Source organism: Brassica oleracea, chromosome C2 (assembly GCF_000695525.1).
Source record: "Brassica oleracea var. oleracea cultivar TO1000 chromosome C2, BOL, whole genome shotgun sequence".
NCBI lineage: Eukaryota > Viridiplantae > Streptophyta > Magnoliopsida > Brassicales > Brassicaceae > Brassica > Brassica oleracea.
In genome coordinates this window covers 3,426,614-3,438,063 of record NC_027749.1, presented here as the reverse complement: position 1 = coordinate 3,438,063, position 11,450 = coordinate 3,426,614, and the positions used below count along the sequence as shown (strand labels likewise).

At 33.1% G+C, this 11,450-nt stretch overlaps 2 protein-coding genes across 2 annotated transcripts; one reads left to right on the top strand and one right to left on the bottom strand.

Moving 5' to 3' along the window:
• Window positions 1–21: 21 nt before the first annotated feature.
• On the bottom strand, window positions 22–1,269 carry LOC106327536. Its single transcript, XM_013765698.1, has 7 exons — window positions 1,139–1,269; window positions 978–1,025; window positions 845–891; window positions 698–764; window positions 565–608; window positions 358–415; window positions 22–268 (listed from the first exon to the last, which is right to left on the bottom strand). The coding sequence occupies exons 1-7, from the start codon at window positions 1,196–1,198 to the stop codon at window positions 218–220; spliced, it is 375 nt and encodes a 124-aa protein (XP_013621152.1). The 5' UTR covers window positions 1,199–1,269; the 3' UTR covers window positions 22–217.
• A 5,671-nt stretch (window positions 1,270–6,940) lies between these two features.
• Window positions 6,941–10,865, top strand: LOC106322834 (cinnamoyl-CoA reductase 2-like). The gene is made up of 5 exons (XM_013760976.1): window positions 6,941–7,313; window positions 7,415–7,596; window positions 9,589–9,786; window positions 9,888–10,041; window positions 10,339–10,865. Exons 1-5 carry the CDS (start codon window positions 7,058–7,060, stop codon window positions 10,650–10,652), a joined length of 1,104 nt encoding a protein of 367 aa, XP_013616430.1. The 5' UTR covers window positions 6,941–7,057; the 3' UTR covers window positions 10,653–10,865.
• Window positions 10,866–11,450: the final 585 nt, after the last annotated feature.

Sequence of the window (11,450 nt, the reverse complement as noted above, 5' to 3'; positions counted from 1 at the left end):
TAGTATCTTCTTCATTGTTGATGTCAAAAAAAGAAAGGTATCTTCATTGTTTGTTGGGAGAAAAAACAGAGTTTTCATGACAACTTTGTCTAAATCTCGAAACAATGTGGATTTAACAAACTAATAGAAAAATCAATTCTCACTAATAATATCAATCAAGAAGTAAGCACACAACGTGTTCTAGTTGTCCTTTCATTGGATCATAAGAATGTATATACTACCAAAGGCGATTCTCGATCACAGCCGCTACTATTTCCTTCAACGTCTCCTACATAAAAAGAAACACATAAGAATCTGTTAAGTATCATTGGGGTTTCAATAATCAAATGAACAGTTTCCAAGAAAAATGTAAAGTACCGAAGAATGATCTTTGAGACCAAGTGAGAGAACCAGAGGCTTCGAGGGAACAAAAGAACTGGAGAAAATTAAAAAAAAAAGATTGCATCATTCTCAAGTTAGATCCCTTTCTTCTGTTCCATTTTTAACCAGACAATAGAAAGAAAGGAAACAGTGGAGGAGCAAGAAATGAAGGAAAGAGAGAGAGAGAGAGAGAGAGACAGAGACCTTATGTGGTCAATGAGTCTTCGAGCAGTTGCTATAAGCATTGGCTTCAGGAAACAAAGTAGGCAAGATCTACTTTAAGATTTTGAAAATATGAACTATGTAAAAGTACTACAATATGTTTAAGATTTGCTACCTCATCTCGCTTTCCGAATATCACTGAGACACTGAATGTTGGTTCAACAGACATCCCTTCTTCCTTCCTGTCAACAAAGAAACACAAGTATGAAACATACATATATAACTCAAATGTTCACAACCAATAGTAAGACCACTTATTGACCTTGCGTGCAATATAGCTCCCACGGCACCAATCTGTGTTGCTATGACCTGAAACAAAAGTTGTGTGTTCAGATTCAGTAGAGACAAAACTATGACCTTAAACATCCAAGTGAGCGTAATCTCTTACAACTCACAAGGATATGATCTTCATAGCTGCAGATCACTATCTCTGTCTTGTTTCCCTTTGAAAAAAAGAAAATTCAAAATAAACATGTTACACAGATCAAATAAAGACCAATCTCACATAACAATCGATACAAAAAAAATCCCATGAACATTATCCGTTTCAAATTACCTTACTTTCTAGTGAAAACTTTCTATGGCGCACAGGAAAATTAGCGTCCAAACTTTCCATTCTCAGTCTTTGCCACACCCTTTTCTTCTTCCTCCTCTTGGAGTATCTCTGTCTTGACTGCTCCGACGACAAAGGACATCGTTTTAGAGAAAAAAGCTCAAATATAAAGCCCAAGAAAAGAAGCCCATTAACACTTGATCGAAAAACCAATTAGCAATAATTTCAGGGAAAAGCTTCGTGTAACTGGAGCGACCAAAATACAAATAAAAATATGAAACTTTAAATCTGAAGTTTCGAGGAATGAAACTCTATATTTGAAGTTTCACTAATCAAATTTTCATATTTGAAGTTTCATATTTTTATTTGCATTTTGGTCCCTACAATTACATAACACATTTATGATTCACAAATATTTTCTCATTTATTGTTTTAATCCTTAAAAAATTATATCTCATAAATATTTTAAATTTTGTTTACAGAATTTAAGTTTTACACATAAAATTAAATAAAACTTTAAAATAAGATTTAAAATATTTTAAACTAGATTTAAACAACTATAATACACAAAAGAAATTTTACAAAAAAACTTTTAAAAATTACATGAAGACATAACTATTGCACAAATTTAAATATTACAACAACACTAATAGTCATATAAGTTTGATCCGGAACCTTCAAAATTTTCAAATATTGTCCAATTTTTTTTTTTTTTGTAACTGAAGATAGTTGTTATTGTTGTTTTTGATGTTTTTTTTCGTACAATTCTTTCTTGTTCATATCAAATATATTCACGAGTATTAATATCATTGATAAAAAATAGTCTTTTAGTACTATTTTATGTTTATCTTTTACTTTCTTGTTTTAATCTAATGTATTTACAAGTATTAATATCATCCGATTTCAACAATTTTTAGCTTGTAATCTACAAAGTAAAAATGAGGAGAGCTCTTTCTGCTTCGAAATGCACTAGTAAATCATACATGTATTACGAAATTTATTTTATGGAATAATATGGTATTTTGTTTGAAGTTTAATATTAATTAAATTATTTTTATTTAAAATTTTATATTTTAATATAATATTTTATTAATTAATATTGTTGTAATATGTTTATATATGTTCTAGTTGTTTACAAAAGATCTATGAATTCAAATTAGTTATAACAAATATAAAGATCATATTATAAAATAATAGTTTTGAAGTTGAGTTTGAAATTTTATTTTTAGATAAGAACACTTTTAAACTTTAAATATAGAGTTTTAGAAACTTCAAAACATTCAGGTTTTTTTGGACATGCTTTTAGGTGGCGAAGTAAAATATCGGTTTAGACTTCAATGAATTTGCAGTACCCACTTTATTGGTGGGAACTACGAGTTCCGCTTCTCACATGGCCAATGGACACCGACGACCACAAATAAACATCTTTTGTTTTATAATCATATTTATCATGTGGTCTTCTCGTGAGACATAGACTAGACAAAATGCTACTCTCTCCGTTTCAATATAAATGATGTTTTAGAAAGTTTGTTTTGTTTTAATTTACATGAAGTTTTGAGATTTTAAGGAAGTTTTGAGATTTTAAGGTTAACTTTAACTTTATTTGGAAACTGTTCAAGTAATTAGATTTTACGATCTTTTTTATAATTAGTTAACTGATTTTAAAATTATATCTTTAAAATTTTTTTTTAGAAAAATGTAATTTTTTTAATCTTTGTGTACTATTACAAAACATCAAGTATTACGAAACGGAGGGAGTATAAAAAAAATCGATCTAAACATCCGTTCAAACAATGATCTCATATAATTATATAAAGCGTGTAGCCTAGAGATTTTTGAACATTAGACCGCACTGATACAAATAGGGTCTTCCCGTGACAGCATAGACCACACTGACACAAACATTGTCTTCCCCACTTGACAAATTGGGGCGGAACAAAACCGGGGTGGCTCGCTAATCAAAACCACGTGCTGAAGTTTGTAACTGTAATAATAACAATACCACTCATAAATTTCCAAGCAAGCACAATTATTTACAGTCATTGACTATCCAAGTATCAACTAATCATCTCGACTTCTGAAAAAAAAGGAAGTGCTGTTGACAAAATAAAAATCCGGTCGTGCCTACTCGTCATTCAACACGTGTTAGACAAAAAAATCGCGTTCTTACTCTCAGGCGAGACATTCAAGCTGAGCCGTTTAGCCCAATCTGATACTATTACAAATATTTTCTTATTTTTATAGAATCTGAAATATTCTCTTGTACACTTATAAGAATATAATTACTGGATTAATTTATGAAGCAAGGTGTAAACTAGGCAGATCATAAATTAATCCAGAATGTTCGTTTACACCTTGATATCCAAAAAGTTTTCATGTGTATGGCGAGAGATATTATTAAGTGTAACTTCTCGCCACATTTAGGACAAAAAAAAACCGAGATTCTCTCTGAGACAACCTTAAACGCCGCTCTTTTTCCCTCGGCACCGGAGGCCGTAACTGGTGTCGGAGGTCCCCCCCTTTCTCTCTACTCTCGTTTTCCTTTGTCTCCTCGGCGCGTCCTTCAAATCCCGGTGATATGCTCGCGGTTCTGGTGCTCATTGGAGGTCCCTGGTAGAAAGCTCTGTCCGCGGCGGAGCTGTAGCTAGATTATCTGAAGATAGATCTGGAGCAGTGCGAGCCGTGTGAAGAGAAAGCCACGAGAAGGTCGGTTTTTAGGGTTCAGCCGTTGATGGCCGATGAACCGTTTTCCTTTTGGTTTCGTCGGCCCTCGGCTTTGAGGCTGTGACGCGGGGTTGCGTTTTGTCTCTCAAGTTACAGATCTGGAAGCTGGTGTGGTTTTGGTGGCTTGTAACTCATATATGTAAGGAGAAGGGGTGTGTGGTGGCGCGTGAAGCAGACTCGGTGTGTGGGTGGCTCAGCGTCCATTCTTGCCCGTGTGAACTTTGGAGACTTCCCTCCGGAGGCGCACCAGAGCTAAGAAGGCGGATGTGTGTTCCTCGGTTTGACTCTTGTGATGTGTGTGCTGTCTCTTCTCAATACTGAAAGAATCGTCTATGGTTCAGAAGGAGGAGAGAAGGGTGGTGTTTCACTCTGACCAAACTAAGCCTCGACGTTCGTCGACGCGAAGACGGCCTGTAGAAGAAGGTATTCCTACGGTTCTCGTAGGCGGAGCGTGGCGAGTCTTGGGCTTTCCCGTGTGGTCTCGGGAGAGTTTCAAAGGCTTGGTGGTGAACTCGCTTTGGAGCTTGGCATTCGCAGTACCGTTTTATTGTAACATCTGATAGCTTGGCTCCTTCTTCTGATCTATAGGTCCCCGGCTGGTTGTGGACGGTATCACTGCCTTTATCCGACTTTTACAAGATTGCAAAGCCTTAGTCTCTGGCTAGTTGGAACCAACTGAGTGGGATTTGTACCAATAGGTGTTATGGCGGTTGGTCATGAACAACATTCCAATCTTAAGGCATCAACTGCTCCAAACTTCACTTGAGTCTCACTCAATTTTGTTTTTCTTGGTGGTTTAGAGATAGTTTTGTAATCTTGTTTTTATAGTGGTAGAATTTAGGTGGTTCAAGAGACGATTTGCTTCGAATTGTGGAGTAAATTTGTTCTCACTATGGTTACAAGAGTACAATGGAGTTTGATTAGGTAGCGTAGGATCTATAGACGTATTTCTAGGTGATACTAGATCGCCTCCATTGTCTTGTGGTTAAATCTCTTGAGGTCTAATTCGTTTGTAACAAATTTGATGTTGGATAATGACAGTTGAAGTTGAGAAAAAAAAAATGTAACTTCTTGGTCAGAGCATATGAAAGTTGGTCCAAAAGCACACTTGCAAATTTTGACTGAGTAATTCCTATGCATCTTCGTTTTCTTGCACTCGTTAATTGTTTTGCCCCAAATTGAGCTTGAGAAGTTGACGATTACGGTAATCAACCGATCAATCAATAGTTATCCATGTTATTATATGTTTAGATTGTGAATAGTAAATGTATGATTCATTCCCTACATTATTACATATATATCAATCACTATTGCCGATAGGCGATGGTTGTATAAGTTTGACTTATTATGTCATCCGATAACAGTTAATTTCCTTATTAAACCGGTGAAACTTATCTTAGAATAGTTTTAATTATTTCCTGAGCATTAGATTTTGCCTTTTTTCCTTTTTGGCCTTGCAGACCTTCTGAGCAGGAGCAATAGCTTAGCCCTTTTTAACTAAAAGAAATAGTAATCCATAGTAAAGTAATCAGAGTTGGTGACAATGTGTTGCACGTTAATTCACTTGCGTTAAAAAATGAAGAATCATACGGTTTAAAACATGAGAATTTGGCAAAATTTGACATTTTTGTCCATTAATTCAAAAATTATTAGTATTTTACCTTTTTATCATTTAGTATTTAACAGTAACCCATAAAGTAACAAGAGTAGGTGAAAATGTGCTGCAGCCATGAATTTATTTGACTTTAAAAACAAGAGTCGCAAACAAAATCCGTGAACGTATTATAAATTTATAATCATGTGTAGATAAATAATACTCCCTCTGTTACTGAAAGTAAGATTTTCTAGAATATGCACGCTTATTAAAAATTAAATAAATGTTTATAATTTAATTTATTTTTTACTTTATTATACACTTTCCAATAATTTTCCACCATTGAAATTTAATCAATTCAAATATTCTCAATTAATGTTGCTCAAAAATATAAAAAAGTATCTTAATAATATAGAAAATCTATATTTGTGGAACAAAAAAAAAATTCGGGAAAAGAGGTAGTAATATAAAACGTGTATTTTGCAATCACCAAAACCCCTTATAATCAGAAAAAAATGGTCAGAGATTATTTATTACAAAATAATTTTGATATTTTATTGTTAGTTCGTTAATTTGTCTTAGTCCAATTAGCTGTCGTGTTATTAACTTGCTTAACCTTAATGAATCTAATAATAAGGTTTGGACAGAAACCAAGTAGATTTGACATTTTGACCCAAAAAAAGAGAGAAAGAAACCAAGTGGTAATCAGTCATGTAATACGGCCTTCAGGTCAATATTAATTTCCACTACCACCACTAAATTAATTAAGTTTTAAAGTAACGGTATATATGGTATTTTTTCATACTGTAACGTATTTGACTCTATATTTTATAATATTAATGCGATAAATATTCTAAAACAAAATGTGATTTTTTTCTAAAAAATTATTACAGCTATAATACTCCCTATGTTTCATTTTATGTGATGTTTAAAGATAATGCAGACAAATTAAAATGTAAATTTTTATACAATTTATTTTGGTTAAATAAAAATATCATTAAATAAAATGGCTCAACAAATTAAAAAATCAGTATTATGTAATTGGTTACAAATTCAAACAATATTAGTTTTCATCTATAATAATAAAAAAAATTGCAATAAAAGTATTTTCTTTAACATCAAGTATACTGAAACAAAGAAATATATTTTTTGAAAATACACAAAAATATTATTTGTTGCAATTTATATATACAGATGCACAAAAGGATCATTTAATCTGATATACGAAACCGAAAATCTAGTACTATTAATCGGCCAGATGTAGTTTTATTTTCTTAAAGTATATATTATCTAACTAAGAGGTATTTAATAAATGGCGAAAATACAAAGTTGATGGGATCGTATATATACTGAAGCCGAGCCGAGCCTATAAGCTGCTTTGAAGACGCGTGTTTTTCTTGGAACGATCAGAGACTCTTTGATGTGTACCCACAACCTCTGCTCTTTCTCCCGCTATATATATCGTCTTACTCGTTTCTCTATCCTCTGTGTATCTCTCTCTATATCTTCTCTGAACCTATAGCCAACGCAAACAAGAATAAGCAAAAGGCAGTGAGCAAAGAAGATACACTTCTTTAACTCGTTCATTTGTTGTATTCTCGACTATGAGGATTGTAAGTTCTACGGAGAAGTTCTCGGCGGAGCTAAAAGAGTTCATGTGCGCCGCTGTGCAGAGGAGGAGAGACGAAGACGGGTTCCGAGGCTCGGGAGGTGGTAAGTCAAGAAATGCGATGGATCTTGATTCCGACAACGGAAACAAATTGGTTTGTGTTACCGGCGGCGTTTCTTACCTTGGTCGCGCCATTGTCAAGCGTCTTCTTGTTCATGGTTACTCCGTGAGAATCGTTGTTGATTGTCAAGGTAAATATTTTTACTTACTGTTCCAAGATGTCTAATTACAAAAATGATTTTAAGAAAATAAAATAAAGTTGTAATGTTCTCGGTCGGAAAAAAATATGCAGAGGACAAAGAGAAAGTGAGCGAGATGGAAGCTGACGCTGAAACGGCGTCGTATGGCAACAGGATTACGTCAGTAGTGTCTCGGTTAACAGAGACAGAGAGATTGATTAAAGCGTTCGACGGTTGTGATGGCGTTTTCCACACCGCAGCATTTGTCGATCCAGCTGGGATCTCTGGTTACTCGGTATGTTTCGGTTTCTTCATCCTCTAATATACAGTGCACCAAATCACATGTAATAAACGTATGCCCATCCTTGTTTATACGTTACGTACGTAAGATACTTATGCGAATACGTATGATAATATCACATGATATTTTCTTTCCCTTTTAGCTCACGGCTGAGTTTCTTTTTTTATTACTTGTGTGGTTTCTGCTTGATCCAAATAACTTTTTTTGTTTGTTAGACTAAGTACACTGGTATAAAAGATTCAACACCCTAATTTCTATTTTTTATACTCCACATAATCCTCTCTTTCTTCCACGTAACAATTCAATACATACTCAATTTTTATACTCTATAATAGTTTTATTTGATAAAATTCAACACTCAATTTCATCTTTTTATATTAATAAAAATTCCCAATTAGTTTAATTAAAGAGAAATCTTAAAAAAGAAAACACTTATATTTTGTTAATTTTAGTTACATTTTTATAAATAACAAAAATAGAAAATATAGATAGTCATTAAATATTTTGTTTTTAAATTTAAAATTATTAAAAAAGTTTTACAGCAACTTAAAATACATTACAACGCAATAATAAACACACAACACAACTAATAGAACACACATAACTTAATTAATATAATAGACACAATTTATACAAATTTCTTTCGGTAAAGAAAATAGCTAAGGATATAATCAAGAGTTTAAGGGTAAAATGATAAAAAAATTATATATATTTTTAGTTTATCTCTAAATTAAATAAAACAAATCTCTATTCATAGATAATGAAAAATGATAAATTTTGATATAAGATAATTTTTTTTTAAAAGTTAATTTATTATAGAAAATTGCCTTCAAATAGCTAGGATGAAAAAGAAAAGTCATAATTTTCAGTGGTCAATAACATTATTGCACATATCTTTACTTTTTCATTATTTTAAAAACTAAATTAATACCTAATATTACAAATGCAACACGTGTATTTTTCTTACCCTCTCTTTCATAGATTCAACCCGTTGAACTTATTCAACAGAGTTTAATCCACATAGATTTCAACTCATTATTCAACACACCACTAAAGCAATTAAACTGTTGAATTTGTTTTTCACAGGCTCACTGTAAATGGTCTTATGGAAGCATAGTTTTGATGGCGTAGGGGTTAGGTGTGTATATGAGAATGTGACAAAGTGGATATTTTTTTATTGCTTTATCCTTTTCCATCGGTTTTGTTTCTAGAAGACCTCTTAAGTGGCTCTACTTTCTAGTTAATAAAGTGGTTTTGACTTGTAGTTAGGAAGTACCTTAGTCTTTCTGAATGTTTGTTGCCAACGGCCAAAAATATTTTTTCCTTAAAAACTTAGATTGTGTATATCTTTTTTCGTTGAAAACAGAAAGAGTTGATAGCTCTGCGTTACCAACAAAATAAATAAAAAGAGTTGGTTGATAACTCTTGTTATTGTGAAATCTCAATACTTTTCTTTTGAATAGATTGAAAATATGCCACTTTATTTGAGATTTTGAGTAATTTCTTTTGTTTTTGTCAACATTTTGACAATATTCATCCTCAACCACCTGATTCTAAAGAGAGTTATGAGTACTTAATTTGGAATATGAAATTTCTACACTTCTAGATAGATAGTAGGACGTTTCACTTGTTTGAGAGCTAACTGTGAACTCTCCTCATACCTGCATATTCTCTACCTACTGATAATGACAGCTATCTAGAAAAAAGAGGTTCTTGATTACAATGTGATTGGCTGCGGATACCTTATCTACGACAACTATTAATTGAAACGTGTACGAACCAAGATCACTGTTTCAGTAATTACGCCATACATGTCACCGTATCACTCGCATGACTCCGATAAATAACAAACAAAAACAAAATACACATGTAGTTCATTTCTTATAATTTTCATCTTTAAAAACCTCTTTTTAATCTGTCTTAGTTTCTCGTTCTAACAAAATGTTTGTTAATGTTACTAATGTTCATTTTGCTAATATTTTGCAGAAATCAATGGCGGAGTTAGAAGCAAAAGTGAGTGAAAATGTAATAGAAGCATGTACAAGAACAGGGTCAGTGAGAAAATGCGTCTTCACATCATCTCTCTTAGCATGTGCTTTGAAAGACAATTCCTTTAACGATCTTGATAACTCTATTATCAATGAAGAAAGCTGGAGCGATGAACAGCTCTGCGTCCATAATAAGGTAAAAAGAAAATCATAGTTTTTCAATTTTGTTATTATTGTTACATGATAATGTTTTCTATGGATCCACCATAACTAATGCTATCATTGTCTGATTCACAGCTTTGGTATGCACTTGGAAAATTGAAAGCCGAGAAAGCTGCTTGGAGAATCGCAGATTCAAAAGGATTAAAGCTTGCCACTATCTGTCCTGCTCTTATCACTGGTCCTGACTTCTTCCAACTTAACTCCACTTCAACCTTGGCTTATCTCAAAGGTAATTTATTAAAACGAACCTTAGTGATAGATATATATTATAACGTTTATATGATCTCGCATGGAATTGAATCATACATTTATATTATTCACAATCTAACATATAATAATCATGCATTACTATTTATAAGGAATATGAATCCAAAATTGTGTAACCGTCCAAAAATAATGTTGTACTATATTATATTTATAGCTTAAAAAAAATATTGGCATGTATAAGTTGTTCACGGGTGGTCCATTTCACAAGGGAGACAAAGACAGCTAATAAGATATTATCTTTTTTTTTTAATAAATGCAGGAGCAAAAGATATGTACCGCAACAGATTATTAGCTACAATGGATGTGAATCGGTTGGCTAAAATTCACGTCCGTTTATGGGAAGGTTTGGGTAATAAAACCGCCTTTGGTAGATACATTTGTTTCGATACCATTCTCTCAAAAGATGGTGCGGAAAAGCTTGCTAAAGATATTGGTGTTCAAATCGAAAAGATTTGCTGTAGTAGCGACGATTCTGAAGAAAACGCAGAAACTTCATCTACTCCTCAAATATCAGACAAAAAGCTTTTAGATCTTATGTCAAGAACTCTACGAAGTTGCTATCATGAAAGTTAGCCAGAGCCTAGAGTCGACAAAAAACTAAAAGGAGCAGTTTGAGATAATGATGTAATGTTTGCTCTTATTCTTTTCTTCTTTGCTATGGCATCATGCTTTATTATATCCTCTATAATCATTATTACTATACGAATGTGGCTTTTGTGTGGAGGAGGTTGTTGTAAAGGGCGGTAGAGTTGGTATTAGTTGAAAATTTATATATTGATTTGCCAATTTTGGGTAGCTAACAATGAGTCAATAACTAGCAGATAAAGCCAATTTCAACAATACATAAATCGGTTCAGGCCGGTACAAAATGACATGATCAGTTTGCCATTCTGCGTGGATTTGAGAAATATATATATATATATGCTTTAATTTCTATTCTGTGATTCATCGAAAGCAAAAGTGTATATATGTTTAGTTTTCTGATAAATCAATTTTTAAATGGTGTAATAATCAGTTCATGCAACACGCAGTCACGCAGCCGGTTCATCCACAACAAGCAATCTGTTCGAACCAGGGATTTAAGTATATAACACGTTCTTTTACAACACAAAAAGTACATAACACGTATTATCGTATAGTAGTTATAATAATTTGAAGAAAAAGTAGCAGACTGAAAGATTTAATCAAGTGAAGAAGACTGCTGCGAGCATAGCTAGGCGGCGAGGCGACTTGCCTCTTTTTTTAATTCTTCTCGTCAAAACAAAGGAGCATCACAGTTACCGACGTGGCGATCTCAGTCGAATGCACGTGCAAAGTGTTTTGTAGCCAAAGCCACTACAAAAGTCAGCAAAACCAGAGAGAAAAAGAGCG

Excerpts from the sequence above, each read along its gene's own strand:
- LOC106327536 (XM_013765698.1), bottom strand. The coding sequence starts at position 1,198 with ATGGAAAGTTTGGACGCTAATTTTCCTGTGCGCCATAGAAAGTTTTCA. Across the intron at positions 892-977 it reads GCTATGAAGATCATATCCTT|GTCATAGCAACACAGATTGG; the intron begins GTGAGTTGTAAG and ends CTTTTGTTTCAG. Across the intron at positions 609-697 it reads TATTCGGAAAGCGAGATGAG|CCAATGCTTATAGCAACTGC; the intron begins GTAGCAAATCTT and ends TGTTTCCTGAAG.
- LOC106322834 (XM_013760976.1), top strand. The coding sequence starts at position 7,058 with ATGAGGATTGTAAGTTCTACGGAGAAGTTCTCGGCGGAGCTAAAAGAG. Across the intron at positions 9,787-9,887 it reads AGCTCTGCGTCCATAATAAG|CTTTGGTATGCACTTGGAAA; the intron begins GTAAAAAGAAAA and ends TCTGATTCACAG. Across the intron at positions 10,042-10,338 it reads AACCTTGGCTTATCTCAAAG|GAGCAAAAGATATGTACCGC; the intron begins GTAATTTATTAA and ends TAATAAATGCAG.